The sequence below is a fragment of the Rattus norvegicus genome, chromosome 12 (assembly GCF_021556685.1).
Source record: "Rattus norvegicus strain SHRSP/BbbUtx chromosome 12, alternate assembly SHRSP_T2T, whole genome shotgun sequence".
Taxonomy (NCBI): domain Eukaryota; kingdom Metazoa; phylum Chordata; class Mammalia; order Rodentia; family Muridae; genus Rattus; species Rattus norvegicus.
The window spans coordinates 52911542-52929927 of NC_141545.1; the positions used below are offsets into that span (position 1 = coordinate 52911542).

The window sequence follows — 18386 nt, forward strand, 5'->3', positions numbered from 1 at the left end:
CCAAATGCTGGGAAGGACTTTCTGTGGGAGCCCTTTCTCAGCACGTGTGAAACCAGGGCAGTGTGAACTATATGGAAGTTTTCAGCACAGGCAGCTGCTACTTCCTATTAGCCCTTCTTTCCCAGGCCCAATGGGATCTCACTTGAGTAGGGGTCACAACCAAGTCCTTTCATAAGGCAACTGACTCCTGGCTTTGTTTCTTTTTTTAAGTTTTTCTTTTTAAAGATTTGTTTATTTATAGATAAGTACACTGTAGTTATCTTCAGACACACCAGAAGAAAGCATCAGATCTCATTACAGATGGTTGTGAACCACCATGTGGTTGCTGGGGATTGAACTCAGGACCTCTGGAAGAGCAGTTAACCACTGAGCCATCTCTCCAGCCCCTGGCTTTGTTTCTACCTGTGGTTTCCCTAACTGTAGACTCCAGCAGTGACAGTGCTGGCCCTTATTACTCTACTATAGGAAGGAACAGGTTCTGAGCTGGGCTGGCCACGCTGTGCCACAATGCTGTCCCAGGGCCTTTGCACTGGTCCCTGGTCACCTTATGTTCCGCCCCCCCCCACCCCATATCCCCCTGCATACACACATGACTCTGTCCCATTTCAAGCTATAGTCACCTTGAGTCATGGTCCTCAGAGATGTCCAGCCCAGTCCCCCGAGTCTCCCTGTGTGCGTTTATAAATCTGATGAAGCCATGAATCTGAGTAGGGAAGTATTCCGGGTCAGTCGATAGGAAGGATGAACGCAAGGATAGAAGAGACTGGTGAAACTCCTCATCTTTGTAGAGTGACAAATGGTACATACTGAGGGTGAGAATGCTCAGGGTGAATCAGACAGCCTGAAAATGGGGGATGAAGTTACAGAGAAGGAACTGGGGCTTATGTACGGATGGCTGCTTGTCTAGGTTTCCTGTTGTTCAGGTTCACTCTCTGGCCAAATTAGAAAAGTAAGAGTAACATGTGAAGTCAGATGTGGTAGCTGACACTTGTAATCCAAGCACTTGGATGGCTGAAGCAGGAAGGTTGCCAAAAGTTGGAGGACAGGAGCTGCGTATGGTGGTACACACCTTTAATCCCAGCTTCTGGGAGGATATATATGAGAGATTTCCAGGCCGATCAGGGCTACATAGTGAGACAGGTTTTTTTATTTGTTTTTTTTTTTTTTTGTTTTGTTTTTTTTTTTTTTTTTGGTTCTTTTCGGAGCTGGGGACCGAACCCAGGGCCTTGCGCTTCCTAGGCAAGCGCTCTACCACTGAGCTAAATCCCCAACCCCGTGAGACAGTTTTTTAATGTCATTAAATATCTGGCAATTGGAGCAGCTTCTGGAAACAACAAATGCTGGGAAACTTTATGGTCCACACACCATAAAGACAGTGGTGGAACTGCAAGATCAGCTTTGACCTCCTAATGCCAGGGTTGGTGCCATGTGCAAGGTAAGAGCCTGCTCAGTACCACTGAGTCGTGGCTGGGGCTATCTGGGGCTAGCAGTTATTACCGGCTGAATGTCTCCCTGGTGCATTCCTAACCTGCACATTTTAATGAGGTGCTTTCACTTCTCAAGCCACTGCAACGCTGAGCCTTTGCCTTCTCTGAAGAGCGGCGTCTAGATCGGCTTAGATCTTGGTGGGAAGCCCCACCCACTGGGTCCACCCAGCTAGGCGCGTCCCAGAAAGACTTTTGTCCGCCTTCGGCCGCCTTCCAACGCTTGCCCGCTTCCGCCTTCGTGCACGTGGTCAACTTCGGGGTTCCGCGGCGCCGTGAGTGGGTCCGGCGGGACTTTCCTCCCTCCTCAAGCGCTCTGGCTGCGTGATCTCTAGGGGTGTGGGGTGGGGGTGGGCAGGGGCTGCGGGGTCACAGGTCAGCCTAGGATCAGGGGTCCTGCAGGGCCGGAGCCCAGAAATCAGGAAGACAGGGCTGGGATTTCGGGGCTGCAGAGTTCGGCAGGGATCGCTGAGGTCCGGGGTCGGCACCCGCCACCCTGCAGCGCATGGGCTTCCCCCGCCTGTGGGCCGCACTGCTGAGAGCCTGGGGACGGTGGACGGCGCGCCCAGGCCCGCGCGTGCCCGGGTAAAGATCCCGCGACCGGCAGCCTCTGTACTGAGTCCCCACGACTGACTGCCCTGAGCTGTCTGCTGCCTCTTCTTGCTTACCTTGTCTTGTTTCCATCGCTTCCTTGTACTGCCCTGCCAGAGCATTGCCTGCTTGTGTCCAGCTCTGCTTCAAACTCTACCCCCGAGTTGCCAGTTTCCCAAGCCCGGCCACTCTGTCATTGATGACCCAGACTGGTTTGTCTTTAGGCAAGGTCTTCAGAGGCCGCTGAGGCAGGCAGAGCTGAGTCCTCTTATTGGGCTCTGCTTTTGTACCCTTTTACCACCTTGGTCACTCATGCCTGTTTTTCTCAGCCTGCCGCCTATGGCTGGAAACAAGGTGCCACCAGCGCTGCCCTCACACCAGCCGGACAGGAAGGGCCGAGGTGGCTGGGTTTGGGAGGAGACGGAGCATCCTGCCAAGAGGGTCAAGGGCGGTGAGGATGAAGAGCCTCCACGCAAGCTGCCAAAGCGCAAAATTGTGCTGCTCATGGCCTACTCCGGCAAGGGCTACCACGGCATGCAGGTGAGGAGGGCTGCGCCTAGACAGCCCCTGCCTGAGTCAGCCCTTGTTTCCCTGATGCTACTCAGAGCAAGGCCGATCCCAGGAAACAGCAAAAAACAAAACAAAACAAAACAAAACAAAACAAAACAAAACAAAAAAACCTGCGGTCTTCCATGAGTCTCTTTGGTGGTTTTCATCCACTGTGGTTAGGGCAGCTCTTGGCTGATTCACACTGTGACCTTGGGAGCAGTGAGTGAGTCTTCATTATTAGGGTGGTGCCTGCACAGTACCTGGGGAACTATGTGACATGGGCAGGTTTACTGAGAGTGGGGACCAGATTGCTGCCAGGTGCTACTTGTCCATTGTGCTGAGGGGCCTGGGGCAAGCTAGGCTCTGTCTCTAACCCACCGACTAGACTCTTATGAAAGGGGCCCTGACCAGTGTGGGTAGAATCTTGTTTGTTCTTGTCACCTCTGTTGTTGATATTGTTTCAATTTTAAATTTTTGAGACAAATTTTAACCTTTATTATTATTATTTTTCTGTGTTAATGGGTGGTTTGCTTTTGTGCATGTTTGTGTTCTGTGTGAGTGTACTGCTCTTAGAGGCTGGGAGAGGGTGTACTATCTATCCCCTGGGTTTGGAGTGACAGGCACTTGGGAGCTGCCATCTGGGTGCTGAGAATCAAACTCCACTTTTTAAACCTTAATCTTGAGCCACAGGATGGAGTTCATTGCTATGATGTGCCCAACCAAAACAGTGGCTCCAGAATGTAGTATCTGACCGGGCATGATGGTGACTTTGAGAATGAATGACAGAGGTGACATAAGTCATGCTCTACTTTACTTTTAAAACATTGTAGGCTGACTGGGATGGTGGCACATCCTGGCATTTGGGAAGCTGATGCAGGAGGATTTCCAAATTTAAGGATAGTTTGGGCTACAGTCCGGCTTTGTCCCTCTCCAGTAAGAAACACATAGGCTTCAGCAGTGAGACTCGTGGTGCCGTGAGAGTGGGTAGGGAATGGTGCCTTCAAGCTAGATGGTGCTTTTAATGTGGCCTAGGTTGTGACGTTCCTGAGGACGTGCAGACTGCACTGCTTCTGGGGTGATTGGTCTGCTTTTGGGGAGTAGTTTTGACGTGCAAGGTATTTTTAGGCTGTCTTTCTCAGTAATCTTCTGTTTGCCTCAGTTTCCCCACCGGAGATATGACAGAGATGCCTGTCTCACAGAGCGGAGTGAGGGTTGTGGTCACTTTTTGTTAGGGTCTTTTTATGTCACTTGGGAAGTGTTCCTGAATTCATCTGTTGGTGATGGGAAACAAAGGGTAGAGCAGGCTTTGAAAAGACTGTCTCAGCCAGGGAGTGCAGCTGAAGTGTTTGCATGCCCGGCTTCTCTTGGGAAGGATTTCCCTGAGAGTCTTGGATCTAGTCTGTATTCTGAGGATTGGTGGGATGCGGACGTGTCTGACCTCATGGGGTCATGAACACCATGAACCCCATTGCTGGGGAAGGCTGAGAGGCACAGCATTAGAGCTGGTTCCAGAGTGTTGGTCAGCCTTCTGACATGCATCCATCCCAAGAGCTCATGAAAACAGGTTATCCACTTTTCTCTTTAGAGGAATCTGGGGTCCTCCCAGTTCAGGACCATCGAAGATGACTTGGTATCTGCCTTAGTCCAGGCAGGTTGTATCCCTGAAAACCATGGCACAGATATGAGGAAGATGTCTTTCCAGCGATGTGCTCGCACAGACAAGGTATGTGTCCTACTTACCTGCGGCTTTCACTGTCCCATGGTCTCAGGGTCCACCTGTCAGAAGGGATCCTAGCCAGGGGTCATGCCTGTTGAGTCATGATAACAATTTTGATAGTAGTGACACGATTTGGATTCTGTTTTACTTACAAAAAAGAGCTTAGGTTGGCTGAGTTGGTGGCACTTGTCTGTCATGCCAGTACTTGAAGGAAAGAACAGGTGGGGTTGAATGGATGGAGGGCCAGGAGTGCAGATTGCTAAGCTGGTGCCGCATCCCAGGTGGGCTGCATGACACCCTGTCTTCACTGGCCTTCACTTTCCTTGGATGGTTCCGAGAAAAAAAAATAGAGATGATTTATTGGGTTATAGAGAGGACTCGGCAGTTAAGAACAATCCTACTCTTCAGAGGATTAGATAGAGTTTGGTTCCTAACACCCACATTCTACGGCTCATACCTATAACTCCAACTCCAGGGGATTCAATACTTCTGTCATTTTTTGGGAACCTGTATACATAATTATGTGTAGAGAGGATATACAATAGTTAAAAATTAGAGAGAGAGAGAGAGAGAGATGACTAGCTGGGTGGTGGTAGCCCATATGTTTAATCCTAGCACTTGAGAGGCAGAGGCAGGTTGATCTCTGAGTTTGAGGCCAGCCTGGTCTACAAGTGAGTTCCACGACAGCCAGGCCAGGGCTACACACTAGTCTAGGACACAATAGGTTCAGGGCAAAGACCTCCGGAGCCTGTTTTGGTTCTAAACAAGGCAGGTCTCACAGTGAAGGAAGTTCAGTGCAGGGGTTTGTACCTGTATCCCCAGCCTCTGGCTTTTCCTTTTTTTTTTTTTCTGGAGCTGGGGACCGAACCCAGGGCCTTGCGCTTGCTAGGCAAGCGCTCTACCACTGAGCTAAATCCCCAACCCCTCTGGCATTTCTTCTATCTGTCCCCATACCCTTTGGGGACCTCTGCCTGCTTTTGCCTGTATATTGGCTTCCGCCTCCACAAGGAAGGCTAATCCTAACAGTCTGTATCATTTATCTGCACAGCCAAGATGTATTCATTGCAACAGCCAGTCAGTATGAGCGCCTTACCAGTGGGAACTGTCTTCACTCTTTGTGGCACTAGGACCTTTTAGATTATAATTTTAATGATTGCATCATCATTTTATTAGTGTGTGCCAGTATGGGTGTGCACAAGTGGACGTCAGTCTTCCATGGGTTCCAGTGGTCAGGTCCGTAGGCTTGCGTGACTGTTACCACACACTCCGCCATCTCTCCTGCCCAGGTGAGAGGTCTTTGACAACGCTGTGTATCTACATGATAGGCACACTGCCACATGGCAGCTGATAGCTTAGCTTTTGTACTTCAAGTCACAAGAACAAGTCCCACTGTCTCTGATTGATGTGGGTATCTATCCTGGACTCAGTTCCTAGTGGATGATGGCACTTGGGGGTACCTCCTGAGAGAATCCATCACATTCCCGGGCCTGGTCCATACAGAACCAAATGGCTGGGCCCTTGTCGGTAGGTCTTTGTGATTGGATTGACCTCTGAAGAGAGCAGAGTGATATATAGATCACTCTGCTGCGTATAGATCAGGGTGATAGTGGATATTCCATTGCACAGCCAGACATGGTGGAGCAAGTGTCCAGAAGCTGGGAGAACTCCAAGTTTGAAAATAGCCTAGGCTACAGAGTTCAAGGCCAGCCTTCGCTATATAGCCGTACTCTGTAGTTATGCATACTTGTCAACCCTGCAGGGGAGGAAGGATTGTGGTAAGACTTAAACTTAGCCTGGTGTGTGTGAGTTCTAGGCCAGCTAGGAGACATATGGAGACCCATTCCCAAAAGCACCTCTTCCTTCCGCCTTAGAACCGGGGTGTGAGGGCTATGCTGGAGGATGAGGCCCTAACCTACCTCCCCTCTCTGCTCTGTTTCCTTGCAGGGTGTGTCTGCAGCTGGGCAGGTGGTATCCCTAAAGGTGTGGCTAATTGATGACATCCTGGACAAGATCAACAGCCACCTTCCATCCCATATTCGGATTCTGGGTAAGCTTCCCTGTGCAACCCCGAGTGACCTCATATGGGCCGAGGCTGTACTTGCCCTGCTTCCTCTGGTCAAGCAGGTGCCCAGTAGGTGGTAGGGTGCTGTGAAAGTTCATTGTTGCCCCTTCAGGACTGGCTAGTTGAGGGAATAGTTCCACGGCCTTTGGCTGTACTGCTATGATAATCTGTGGGTCCTCTTCCTATAAACAATAAATGGTTATGAGCATGCAGATTGTTCAGATGGAGCCAGCAGTGCCCTCTTGGAACAGGACTGGCAAATGCAACTTTAGAACCTGGAGCCTCATGTTTGCTCTAACTGCTCTGTCTAGCCCCTTTAACTTCTTTTAATTTTATTTCTGCCTCTGAGTGCTAGGATTAAAGGTGTGTGTACTGCCACACTTGGCTTTAAAACAAAACAAAACAAACCTTTGTATTTAAGTTATTTTGTTAGCAATACTAGCTAGGGGTTAAATCCAGGACCTTGTACACTCTAGTCAACTCTAGTCAAGTTTGCTTTTCTTCCCTCTTCTTCCCACATACCCCCCCCCCCCCCCACTCCCCAACACACACTCCATCTCTAGGTAGGCTCTCTCACTGTGTAGTCCTGGGTGATCTGGAACTCTGCTGTATAGACAAGGCTGACCCTGAACCCACAGTGATCTTCCTCCTGACTGCTGGGATTAAAGCATGATGTTGTAGTACTACTACTACTACTACTAGTTGTTGTAGTAGTAGTGGGCTAGGGAGTACAGCTCAGAGACAGAAAACTTGGCTGGTACTAAATGCTGCTGCTACTTCTACTTCTTCTTCTCCTTCTTCCTCTTTCTTCCTCCTCCTTTTTAAAAAAAACGATCCAGCTCTGTTAAGACTATGGTGAGAGCAGGGAGTTCTAGTCCACCCTTGGCCACAGAGTAAAACTGTCTCAAGAATAAAATCTAGCTAATATGTAAACAAGCAAATGAAGATGGCCTTTTGAGGGCCTTGCAGTTACCTCCATGCGGTTCGTGGCCTTGTGGACTTCATGTCTCAGCCCAAACACTGGATCAAATGTGTACCATCATGCTTGGATAGTGGAGTACACTTTTATTTGGTTTAGTGTTTTTCTGACCTTTGGGGACAGTTTTATTCTGGAATCTTCCAGAGTAAATGCTACATAAGAGTCACTTTTGATGTATCTTGGCATTCATGTCAAGGAAGAATATTTAATGAATTACCTGGAAGAACCTCTAGTTTGGTGTTGGTTTTTGTTTTGTTTTTTGAAACAGTCCCACTATGTAGCCTTGGCTATCCTGGAACTCACTATGTAGACCAGGCTGGCCTCCAGTTCCTGAGTGCTGGGACTAAAGGCATTTGCCACTATACTCAGCCAAACTTTTTTTTTTTTCTTTTTTCTTTTTTTCGGAGCTGGGGACCGAACCCAGGGCCTTGTGCTTGCTAGGCAAGCGCTCTACCACTGAGCTAAATCCCCAACCCCAAACTTTTTTTTTTTTGGTTCTTTTTTTCGGAGCTGGGGATCGAACTTTTTTTTTTTTTAATAATGATTACGGACTGCTTTATTGATCCCCAAAGAAGAGCTCAGTTACTCATCAGATTCCTGGTCCGTTGAGCATTGAATGAAACTGAACCATGTGAAGACTGGAATGATTATGTCAGTTCTGCTTCTTGTAGAAATGCAGCCGCAGCTAACAGATAGATGGCATAGGCTGTTCAACCAATTGTCAGAGCCACTGTGGCTCTGTAGAGGAGGGCATCAGATGCCCCGCCTTTCAGATGAACTGGTATCCCATTATCCTCTTGAGATAGCTTTTGTTTCTCTGGAACTTTGTTTTCAAAATGCCTCCGTGAAGTGGTGCTGATGGTCCTCTGGACCAGATTCCACAACATCTCGGCTCAGTTGTTGCCCACCAACTGTGACTACTGAACCTCTTTTTCTTTATTTGAGAATTTCATACATGTATATGAAGGGTGCGATCAGAATCTTCCCCAATCCTTGCTTCTTCTGCAGCACTTTTCCCCTGTCTTAGTGCCTCTTTTGTGCACAGGAGTGTCAGCTGGGACGTGGGCAGCCTCTCTGAGGCTGCGCCATAAAGAAAACTGTCTCTTTGTCCAGCTGCCATCAGTTGCCAGCAGCTTCTCAGCTAGGGGTGAGAACCTCCAGGTTTGTTCAGTTTGCATTTTCTCGTTGTTGAGATCTGCTTCTGTATCTGTGGAAAGACTTCTAGTATTCTAGGTCCTGGCTTCTACCACTTCGATGGCTCATGACTGAAGGCCTGGTCAAAAGCTACACTAGATTTTTTTTAAATGATTTTAATGTGCATTGGTGTTTTGCCTGCATGTACGTCTGTGAGAAGGTTGTCAGATCCTCTGCAACTAGAGTTACAGATAGTTGCAAATTGCCATGTGGGTGCTGGGAATATGATCATTGTCCTCTGGAAGAGCAGCCAATGTTCTTCAGTGCTGAACCATCTCTCCAGACCTGCATGCAGATTTTTAACCTGGGCCTGGTGTGTTTGCCAACTCCACTCTCAGCAGACCCTTAGGTTTCTCTGTCATTTGGGTTTGTTTCATTCCGAGCTTCAGGACTGTGTGGATTCTGAGTTTGGAATCAAGACTGGGTGCCTATCCTGGGCAAGTGGTACCGGAGCCACGCTGTCTGGATGTCCCACCTTGGAAGTGTTTCTGCTTATCTGGGTTTCTTACATCCTGTCCCGTAGGACTGAAGAGGGTCACAGGTGGGTTCAACTCCAAGAACAAGTGTGACGCCAGGACCTATTGCTACATGCTACCTACCTTTGCCTTTGCTCATAAGGACCGGGATGTACAGGATGAGAGCTATCGCCTAAGTGCAGAGACCCTGCAGCAGGTCAACCGGCTTCTGGGCTGCTACAAAGGCACGCATAACTTCCATAACTTCACATCACAGAAGGGGCCGAGAGAGCCTAGTGCACGCCGCTACATTCTGGAGATGTACTGCGAGGAGCCCTTTGTTCGGGAGGGCCTGGAGTTTGCTGTGATCAAGGTGAAGGGCCAGAGCTTCATGATGCACCAGATCCGGAAGATGGTTGGCCTGGTGGTAGCCATTGTCAAGGGTTATGCCCCTGAGAGTGTCCTGGAGCGAAGTTGGGGTGAGGAGAAGGTGGATGTGCCCAAGGCACCAGGGCTTGGCTTAGTCCTGGAGAGGGTTCACTTTGAGAAGTACAATCAACGCTTTGGCAGTGACGGGCTGCATGAGCCCCTGGACTGGGCACAGGAGGAAGGGAAGGTGACTGCTTTCAAGGAGCAATACATCTACCCTACCATTGTCAGCACTGAGCGGGATGAGCGGTCCATGGCCCAGTGGCTTAACACTTTGCCGATCCACAACTTCAGTGGCACTGCACTTGGAGCGGATGACACAGGTGCCAAGGTAGGAATTTGGTCTAGAGTGTGCATTGTGTGCATATGTGCACCTATTAGCTGGGTAGGCTGAGTCATAAGTAACAAGCTGAGCCCCAGAGATTCCCCAAAGTCGTACAGCCCTTGGAGGAGTGGGCTACTTCCTGCTCCTGCCCCACCCTGTGGTCTTGGCTGCCTGCTGAAGTAGTTGTCGACCCCTAGGCAAGGTTTACTTATGGGCTAGCATTGGGCTGCAGCTGCTAAGCAGTGTGTCTGGCTCCTCTAAGGGCATAGGCTGCTTGTGCCTGCTTGTTGAGCTCCACTCTATTCTGTGGCCTTCCCTTTGCTCAGCACAAGTATTTGCCACTATCACTATGCCCACTCACAGGAGTTAGATCTCACGGTCCTTTCCTTGTTTGCCCCTTTCCTACAGGTCCCCAGCTCCCTGGAGGGCAGTGAAGGGGATGGAGACACTGACTGAACCGTAGATGCTGCCCTGCTGTGAGTGCTGAGGCTGGAATCTCCGCACCTGCCTGTCACCCGGGCCTGGGGAGCCAAGAATCTGGGGCCAGCTTGTGGATGTGGCCTGGCTTCATAACCTCAGGATATTAAATTCTCACCCCGGGAATCAGCTGCCTATTTTAGCCCATGCATTGTGTGTATACACCTTGGCATGAAAGGACACTTTTTTAAAAAAGAAGTGATTTTTTTCCTATTAAAATATGTTTTGCTTAGTGAATTATTCTTTTTCTATTCTTTTCTGGTTGTGAGATGAGCCGAACACTGCTGTGCTGGGGAGAAGCCAAAGGGCAGGCACAGAGGTCAGCGCAGGGTGCGGGTGACTGGGCAGGCAAGAGATGTAGCCTCTAGCCATATGCTCCCAGCCGCTACTGATCCTTTCTTCCATCCTGACCTGTCCTTTGAGACCATCCCAGCTTCTCTGAAGTGACAACACTGGTGGTTTCACGCTGCCTGTTCGTGGGGAGACCTCCAGTGCTGCTGTGCTTCAGCAGCCCCCACTTTCACGCCCTGGTGTCCTTCACCTCCTTCTGACTCTCCTTCTTACGCTGCATGACCGCTCATGTCCCCCTGCAGTTGGTGGCTTCCACGTATCCCTCCTCACTGGACACCCACGGCCACTATCTCAGCACTGGACTTGGGATGCCCCTTCAGCCCAGTGCACTCCTCGCAGACCTCGCTTGCCTTTCATGGGTGAGGCGTTCTCAAATGTCTAGCATTGTCAGTGTACAGTGCCTTAGACCTGCACAGATGGCTTCATCCCATGACCTGCACTTCGGTTTGTTCGGGATGGCAAACAAGCAGTGTTTGAGGAGTAATGGCTCCCTAAGGCAGGGAGGGTTCAGGGCCCCAAATGGGTAGCCCTTTGAGCCTTCTCGACAATTGCTCCGGCAGAGGACTTGGGTTTGCTTCCCAGCACCAATATGGCGGCTGGCAGCTATCTGTAACTCTAGTTCCAGATGATCCAACAGGCTGCATGCAGGCAGGTAAAACGTTTATAGACAGTTTATCTTAGGGTTAGTGAGACGGCTTAGCAGTTACAAGTACCTGATGGTCTTACAGAGGACCCACCTTCAATTTCCAGCACTCATGCTAAGCAGCTCTAGCTCTAGAGGACTCAGCCTTTCTTCTGGTCTCTGAGGGCACTCATTTATTTACACATACCCTCACTTCAGACACACGGGCACACACCTAATTAAAAAAATACAATCTTTAAAAAAGTCTGTGTGTGTGCGTGCGCGCGTGTGTGTACATTTAAGCTCCTTGATGTGGGTGCTAGGAACCTCATTCTGGTTTTCTGCAAGCGCAGAAGTACTGTCAGTAGCCCTTGTAAGTTTCTAAAAATTATTTTGTGTGTGTGTCTATGTCGTGTATGTGAATGCCTGTGGAAACCAGAATACGGTGTCAGATCTGGAGCTAATTAAAAATGGCTGTGAACCCCCTGATGTGGGTTCTGAGAACTGAATTCAGGCCCTCTCCTGGCTAAGCCATCTTTCCAGTTATCTTGAACTTTTATTTATACGAGTACACTGTAGCCATCTTCAGACACACCAGAAGAGGGCAACAGATCCCATTACAGATGGTTGTGAGCCACCATGTGGTTGCTGGGAATTGTACTCAGGACCTCTTCTCTTAACTGCTGAGCCACCTCTCCAGGTTCTAGAACTTTTAAAAAGATTGTTTCATGCATGTATGTTTTGGTCATATCCAACTTCTTTCCCCCTTGTTTCCTACAACTTCCTCTGGTTCCTTCCTAACACACTTCCCTCCTGGTCCTTTTTTTCTTTTTTGAGACAGGGTTTCATGTATTCCAGGGCAGCCTCAAACTTGATATACAGAATAAAGCCAGCTGTGAACCCCAGATCTTTCTGCTTTAGCCTCTCAAATTCTGGGATTACAGCAGTGGTTCTCAAACCTCCTAATGCTGTCACTCTTTAATACAGTTCCTCATGTTGTGGTAACCCCCCAACCATAAAATTATTTCGTTGTTGCTTTATAACTAATTTTGCTACTGCTATAACTTTTAAATAAATATCTGATATGCCCAATATTTTATATGTGACCCACAGGTTGAGAACCACTGGACTACAGGCTTGTGCCACCAAGCTCAGTTAATTTCTTCCTTCCTTTCTTATAGTGTTTTAAAAATTATAATCTTTTTCAAACTCGCACAGCAATCCTACCTCCTCTTGGTTGTGGTTTCTCGTGGATTTCTCTGATGCCTAGTGATGCTGGATGTATTTTCAGATTTCTGCTGTGTCTCAGGCTCCTTGTCCCCTATTTCCCGGTGAAGACAGCCAAAGGAAGCAATCAGGTCCGCGGGAGCTTTTCTACCAGCCTCACCGGCTGGAACGAGTCCCCAGGTGGCGTATCCGAGCGAAACTCAGGGTACACCTCCAACTGAAGAGGCCACGCCCCTCCCCGAGTCTACCCGAACTTCCCCGAGCTCTGAGGTTACGCCCCGTCCCGACGAGGCCACGCCCCTCCCCGAGTCAACGCAGGCTGCCCGGATCCCCGAGGCTCTGCCTTGTACAGACGAGGCCACGCCCCTCGAGTCGACCCGAACTTCCCCGAGTCCTAAGGGTCCGCCTCCTACCGGCGAGGCCACGCCCCAGCCCGCGGGCCTCGTCTCAGCTCCAAGCCCTACCTTGCGTGCGCGCCGATTTCCCTGGTACCGACCGAAGCCGTTCCGCTTCGCACAGATAAGCCATTTCGGAGGCGGCTCTGAGGTAGCCCTCCGCCCTCCGAATCCCGCCCAACGCTCCTCCTGCGTATAGCCCCACCCCTAGCTGCCTGGTTAAGAAGCCGCTTCAGTCCTGCCTCCGCCATCGGCAGCGCCTCAGCCTCAGGCGACCTCGCGCGGCTGTGACCGGCGCTACAGGACAGGCACCGTTAGTCCCTCGCCGCTCGCCGTAGCCCCGGCGCTGCTACTTCCTGTGCCCGCGGACCCGGATGCGCCGAGCGGCTGCGGCGCGCTCGAGCCTCCGGGCTGTCCTGACGCGGCGGAGCGCGGCTCGCGGTGCAAGTGAACCGGACAGCGTCAGCGGGGTGAGAGGTGGGATGGTGGGCGGCAGGCGGCGGTGGTATACCGGGTGGTCGTCTTCAGTGGTGCTTGCCGCCCTCGTCGCGTCGGGCCCAGGCCGCGCCGGCGCTTTGTCGTGAGCGGGCGGGGCCGAGGGGCCGGGCGGCGCGGAGAGGGACCGGTGGCTCCGCGCGTGGTTCGGCTTCGGGAAGGCCCCTCTCCGTTCTTCACTGTCGGGTGCCGGGTTCTGGGCAGGCGCGCGGCCGTATCGGAGCGCTCGGGAAGGCGGGGCTCTTAACGCCCGCGGCACCGTTGGTCGGCGGCGCGCGGCTTCCATTCGGGACGTAGAGCCTTGAGCTGAGGCAGAGCGGGAAGGACGCCGAGGACCTGAGAGAGCTCCGCGGGCCAGGGCCCCGAGGTGCACCATCAGCCGCGGAGCCGCCTCTCCGCAGGTCCGCCCCTAAGTCCAGTATCCCGGAGCACCGCGACTTGGAATTGGGGGTTGCGCTCATCCCTGGCGGTATATTTGCGTTTTTTGTGCTCTTGGTTTTATGTGTGACAAAACGGTTCTTGTTTCGGTTTTGTTTTTTGTTGTTTTTGTTTTTGTTTTTTCCATTTTAAGACAGTTTCACCGTGTAGCCCTGGCTGGCCTTTTAACTCGTCATTTAGACCAGGTTGGCCTTGAGCTCACAAAGATACTCGGTTCTTGTACGTGGTGAGTGTGTGTGTGTTTTCTGAGAGAGACACAGAGACACAGACAGAGAGACTTTGAATAGCCACAAGGCAAAGTGCATGTTAACTTTAAATCTTCTGCTCACGTATTTAGGTTTTCTGAGACAGTCTCATGGAAGTCAGAATCAACCTGGACGGAACTCATTTTGTAGCCTAAGCTGGTTTGTAATTCTTAGCAATTCAGATGCTTCAGCCTTGGTACTGGGGTTGCAGGTGTGAGCCATTATGCCTGGCTGTGTATTTTGTTTTCTTGTTTTTGAGATGAATTCAGGTTATCTACCTACCTCGGTCTCTGAGTATCTGGGAGTTCTGGTACTTGCCGACCCTCAAACCCCCCCTCCCCTTTTTTTTTTTTTTTTTTTTTTTTTTTTTTTAATGTTCTCAGTGAGTAGTTCTGGCTGGCCTGAAACAGGCTGGCCTCGAACTCAAAAGAGATCTACCTGCTTCTGCCACCCGAGTACTAAAGGATTGAAAGTGCGCCCACCCCCCTCCAATGTTTTGAAAACTCCAGGTAGTCTAATAATGTTATTTCCCCGTATTCTATTCTAACTTTAAAAAAAGTTTGGTATTGTGTAAAATGAAACTGCTTTAAGTTGTGTAGGTACCATGGTCATCCAGCTGTACAATAACTGCCTCAGGTTGCTGGTACTGTTATCCCTGTGAGGCATTCACTGGTACTGTGCCCTCCGGGTTGGGTTGCTCTTTGTGGCCCACTCAACGCCATAACATAACATTCTTCAGAGTGGCTGTCAGTTGTTTTCTTGCCACCTTATTTACAACTACATAGTAACCTTTCCTCGGGTTAATGCTTCCCTCCAGTTGACCCTTTCAGCTCTCAGCTGCCTTGTATTCCTGGATGGGAGAGAATTTTTTGCATGCTCTCAGCTGCCATTTCCTTCTTTTTCTGTAGTGGCTTTTACTTAGCCTTTTGGTCACCTCCTCTCCAGTGATTAGGCTCCACTGTTTGTGAAGGCTTTGTTCTGGCTGTCCATGAAATTTGTTTGTGTACACACACACACACACACACACACACACACACAGAATATGTATTGTGTGTGTCTGCTGTGTGTAAGTGCCTACTGTGACAGGAAGGCGTCTGGTGGTTATGAGCTACCCAGGCGTGGGTGTTGGGATTCAAACTCAGATCCTCTTGAAGAGCAGCATGTGCTCTTGACTCCTGAGCTCTTTCTTCAACCCTGTCTTTTTTATTTTATGTGTATAGGTGTTTTGCCTACATGTATGTCTCTGTACCACTTGGGTGCCTGATGCCCACAGAGGCCAGAAGAGGGAATCAGATACCCTGGAACTGGAGTTACAGAGGATTGTAAGTCACCATGTTGGTGGTGGGAATTAAACCCATGTCTTCTGGAAGAGCAGGCAGTGCTCTTAAATGCTGAGCCATCTTTCTAGCCCATGACCATGAGTTTCTTGAGGTTGTTTAAAAGCAAAGAAGTGGAAGCCTTGTCTTTTTTATTTATTTATATTTATTTATTTGGTCAGTGAGCAGTAGGTGGCCTTGAACTATGTAGACCTGTCTCAACTTGAACTTATGATTCTCCTGCCTCTGCCTTCTGAGTGCTTCCAATATAGACAGGCATGAACCACCATACTTGGCTGAAAGCCTCATTTTTAATATGTTTAATCTTTGTGAATGTGTGTGTTATTGGGGAGCAAATTCAAGTTCCTCCACATGTTAAGTAAACACTTAACCCTTGAGTTTTCCCTAACCCTTATCCTTAAACATTTAATGTTTTAACACCCTTAGTAAAGGGTGTTAGTTTTTGGTTTCTGCCAAATGACTTATTTGGGTATGGAAAGTGTTCTTGAACATGGTTCCCAGGGGTTGAAGGCAGACTATGTTTGTGGGAGAATTTTGAAATGTTGCCGGTCCTTCTCAGGGAGAAGAGAAGCAGTCTTTGTAGCTAGACCTCAGTAATTGGGTGATGGAAGGCCTTTGAGTGTAGCCACCACTGACTGCTTTAGAGCTTGATCTCCACTTGGGTTCTGGCTCTTACCAAGTTGTCTTTATACAAGATGGAGACCAGTTAACCAATACTGGCCATACGAATTGCTAACTCCCAAAACCTGCTCTGTGTGGGCCAGTGGGAGTAGTGATAAAACAGTTCACTGGTCAAGTGAGCCTTTCCCTCTGTGATTTTTTTTCTGTGGCCATTTCTCCAAGTGGCAATTTCACCTGTCTTGGTGTGTGTCTGTGTGCGTGTGTCTGTGTGTCTGTGTCTGTCTGTCTGTCTTGCCGAGGTTGAACTAAAATTAGAATTTATCAGGACACTGTGGCCCATGCTTAGGAAGCAGAAACATGTGCATCTCTATTATGAGTTTGAGGGTAGACAGGCACTACATAGTGAAGTGTCTTGAAGGAAATAAATAAAAATAAAATTTAAATTTAAACTGAGTGAAATGGATTATTGAGGCATGTAAATTAAAATCTAGGTGTGATCTCATCCCAGTTACAGTGACAGTTAATGAAAAGACAGTAACTTATTGGCAAGCCTGTGAAAAGGGGAGCTGTGATATGTAGTTGGAACATAAATTAATACTGCTAACAATGGACCCAGAATGGGAGTAACCCAAAAAACTAAAAAATGGAACTACTTCTGACCAAGCAATCTCTAGGTATATATAGCCAAAAGAAATGTAGTCAGTATACAGAAGAGACACCTGCACAACCCTGTTTCTTTCAGCACTGATCACAATATCCAAAATACAGAGTCAACTCAGGTGCCCATCTGGGACTGAGTGGGAAAGAATCTGATGTCTCTCTGCATCTTTGACCCACATTGAAGATTCAGTTATAAGGGGAATGGCGTTGTCATTTGCCACAGATTGGATGGGATTAGAGACAGTTTGTAAAGTGAAATAAGCTGTTACACAGTGCTGTGAGCAAATATCAGAAGTCACTTAGGGATTTTATTTTGGCTCACAGTTTAGAAGGTGTAGTCATAGTGACCGTAAGGTCTCTGTGGTGGTTGGAGTATATGGTGAACCTTGTTCACATCTCAGTGTGTCAGGTAGCACCTCCAAGGTCCACTCCAGCAGTCCACTTCTGCTAGCTAGGGAATATCTCCTGAAGATTCCCAAATCTCTTAAAACAGTGCCACCAGTTGGAGACCAGATGTTCATCAAACACATGGGTGTAGAAGGCATCTTAATATTTGTAACTTTTATCTTTGGTCCCGTAGACTTAGGACATTTTGTAATGCAGGATATATTCACTCCAGCTGTACAAATCACCAGGATCTTAACCATCCCAGTATTGTTTAAAAGTTCAAAGGATATTTTGAGACTTAAGGTAAACTTACAGCTGTGAACCCTTGTTAAAAATAAAAGAATAAAAAGATGTTAAGTACTTCCAGTATATACAGAGTGAAAACGTTGCTGTTCTAAAATGAAAGAAATACCAAACTAAAGCAAGACTGAAGCCCAGCAGAGCAGATAACCAAACCTGTAGTTTCATATTCAGCATCTGGAGTTGTGGTACCATGTGGGCTTCAGCAGGCTTGGTCAGCCTTACATGTGGACTCTTTTGGGCCAGTTCCATTTGTTGGTGCCTGCAGCTGTTCTTGGAGCATCTTAGGTATCTCCCAACATCCTAGAATTGCTTTTGCAACTCAGGCTTACCTTTCACAGCTTCATGAACAGAACTCAGGTTCTTAATGTAAGTCTGACCTTGCATGCTACACATTGCTTTTTTTTTTGTCTGCTTATTTTCTGGAACCTTGGATCAAGTCTCTGTGACCCTTAACTCTGACCATACTTCTGAATGCTTGCAAAACCAGCAGTACTTGCTGTATGGACCAGGCTAACCTCCCATTTGTGGCACTACTGCTTTTGCCCCAAGAACTTAGATTACATGTATATGCCACCATTTCTGCATTTAACATTTTCAGTGGTGCAGGCCTTTAATTCCATCACTTGGGAGGCAGAAGCCAGCAGATCTCTTAAGTTCTTATATCTCTACCTCCCTTCCAATCCATATTCCACCCTTACCCTTCTAACTCCCAACACTAGGTAGGAGAGAAAGATGGTTAGAGGAGAAAGGTGACATAGACCCCTAGATTACTTCCTGCTGATTAGGGACTTTGGGTTCCTAGGAGCAAGTCCAGTTTTTTTGTCATCAGAATATCTCCAAAGAGAATACAGGCCCTCTGGTGGCACTCATTTATTTATGCCCTCTTCAGAGTACCTACCCCAGAATTAAGACAAACTCATCGCTGTAAACCCCAGCTGGCAGACGTCACGTCCCTGCTAGTGCACTAGCAAATCATAATCATCTGTGTGAAACAGCTCTTATCCCACACCTGGGATTAAAACAAAACTTTACTCATGTAACAT

The 18386-nt window shown here is 48.7% G+C and overlaps 3 protein-coding genes across 10 annotated transcripts in view; 2 read left to right on the forward strand and 1 right to left on the reverse strand.

Annotated features, from left to right (window-relative positions):
• Positions 1–1125: 1125 nt before the first annotated feature.
• On the reverse strand, positions 1126–13728 carry LOC120096017 (uncharacterized). 3 transcript variants are annotated; one of them, XR_015634925.1, is made up of 4 exons: positions 12463–12681; positions 6444–6585; positions 5435–6094; positions 4453–4663 (listed from the first exon to the last, which is right to left on the reverse strand). XR_015634925.1 is itself a non-coding variant. In XM_087579752.1 (2 exons), exon 1 carries the CDS (start codon positions 13726–13728, stop codon positions 13207–13209), a length of 522 nt encoding a protein of 173 aa, XP_087435878.1. In that variant the 3' UTR covers positions 4453–4663; positions 12463–13206. The 3 variants fall into 3 exon arrangements, 1 of the variants encoding a protein (XP_087435878.1); XR_015634924.1 differs by lacking the exons at positions 5435–6094; positions 6444–6585 and adding an exon at positions 12927–13134 and having other exon boundaries at positions 1126–4663; positions 12463–12556; XM_087579752.1 differs by lacking the exons at positions 5435–6094; positions 6444–6585 and having other exon boundaries at positions 12463–13728.
• Pus1 (pseudouridine synthase 1) lies at positions 1726–10499 on the forward strand. 4 transcript variants are annotated; one of them, NM_001025563.2, is made up of 6 exons: positions 1726–2069; positions 2405–2615; positions 4210–4347; positions 6286–6388; positions 9100–9791; positions 10194–10499. In NM_001025563.2, the coding sequence occupies exons 1-6, from the start codon at positions 1990–1992 to the stop codon at positions 10239–10241; spliced, it is 1272 nt and encodes a 423-aa protein (NP_001020734.1). In that variant the 5' UTR covers positions 1726–1989; the 3' UTR covers positions 10242–10499. The 4 variants fall into 4 exon arrangements, with proteins under 4 accessions (NP_001020734.1, XP_087434683.1, XP_087434682.1 ...); XM_087578557.1 differs by having other exon boundaries at positions 1726–1767; XM_087578556.1 differs by having other exon boundaries at positions 1726–1759.
• The window catches only part of Ep400 (E1A binding protein p400), a 106952-nt gene continuing 101784 nt past the window's right edge, over positions 13219–18386 (forward strand). The window contains exons 1-2 of one of the 3 annotated variants that reach the window (XM_087578559.1): positions 13247–13821; positions 15256–15357. The gene's annotated coding sequence lies outside the window, so the exon portion shown is untranslated. 3 annotated transcript variants of the gene reach the window in all.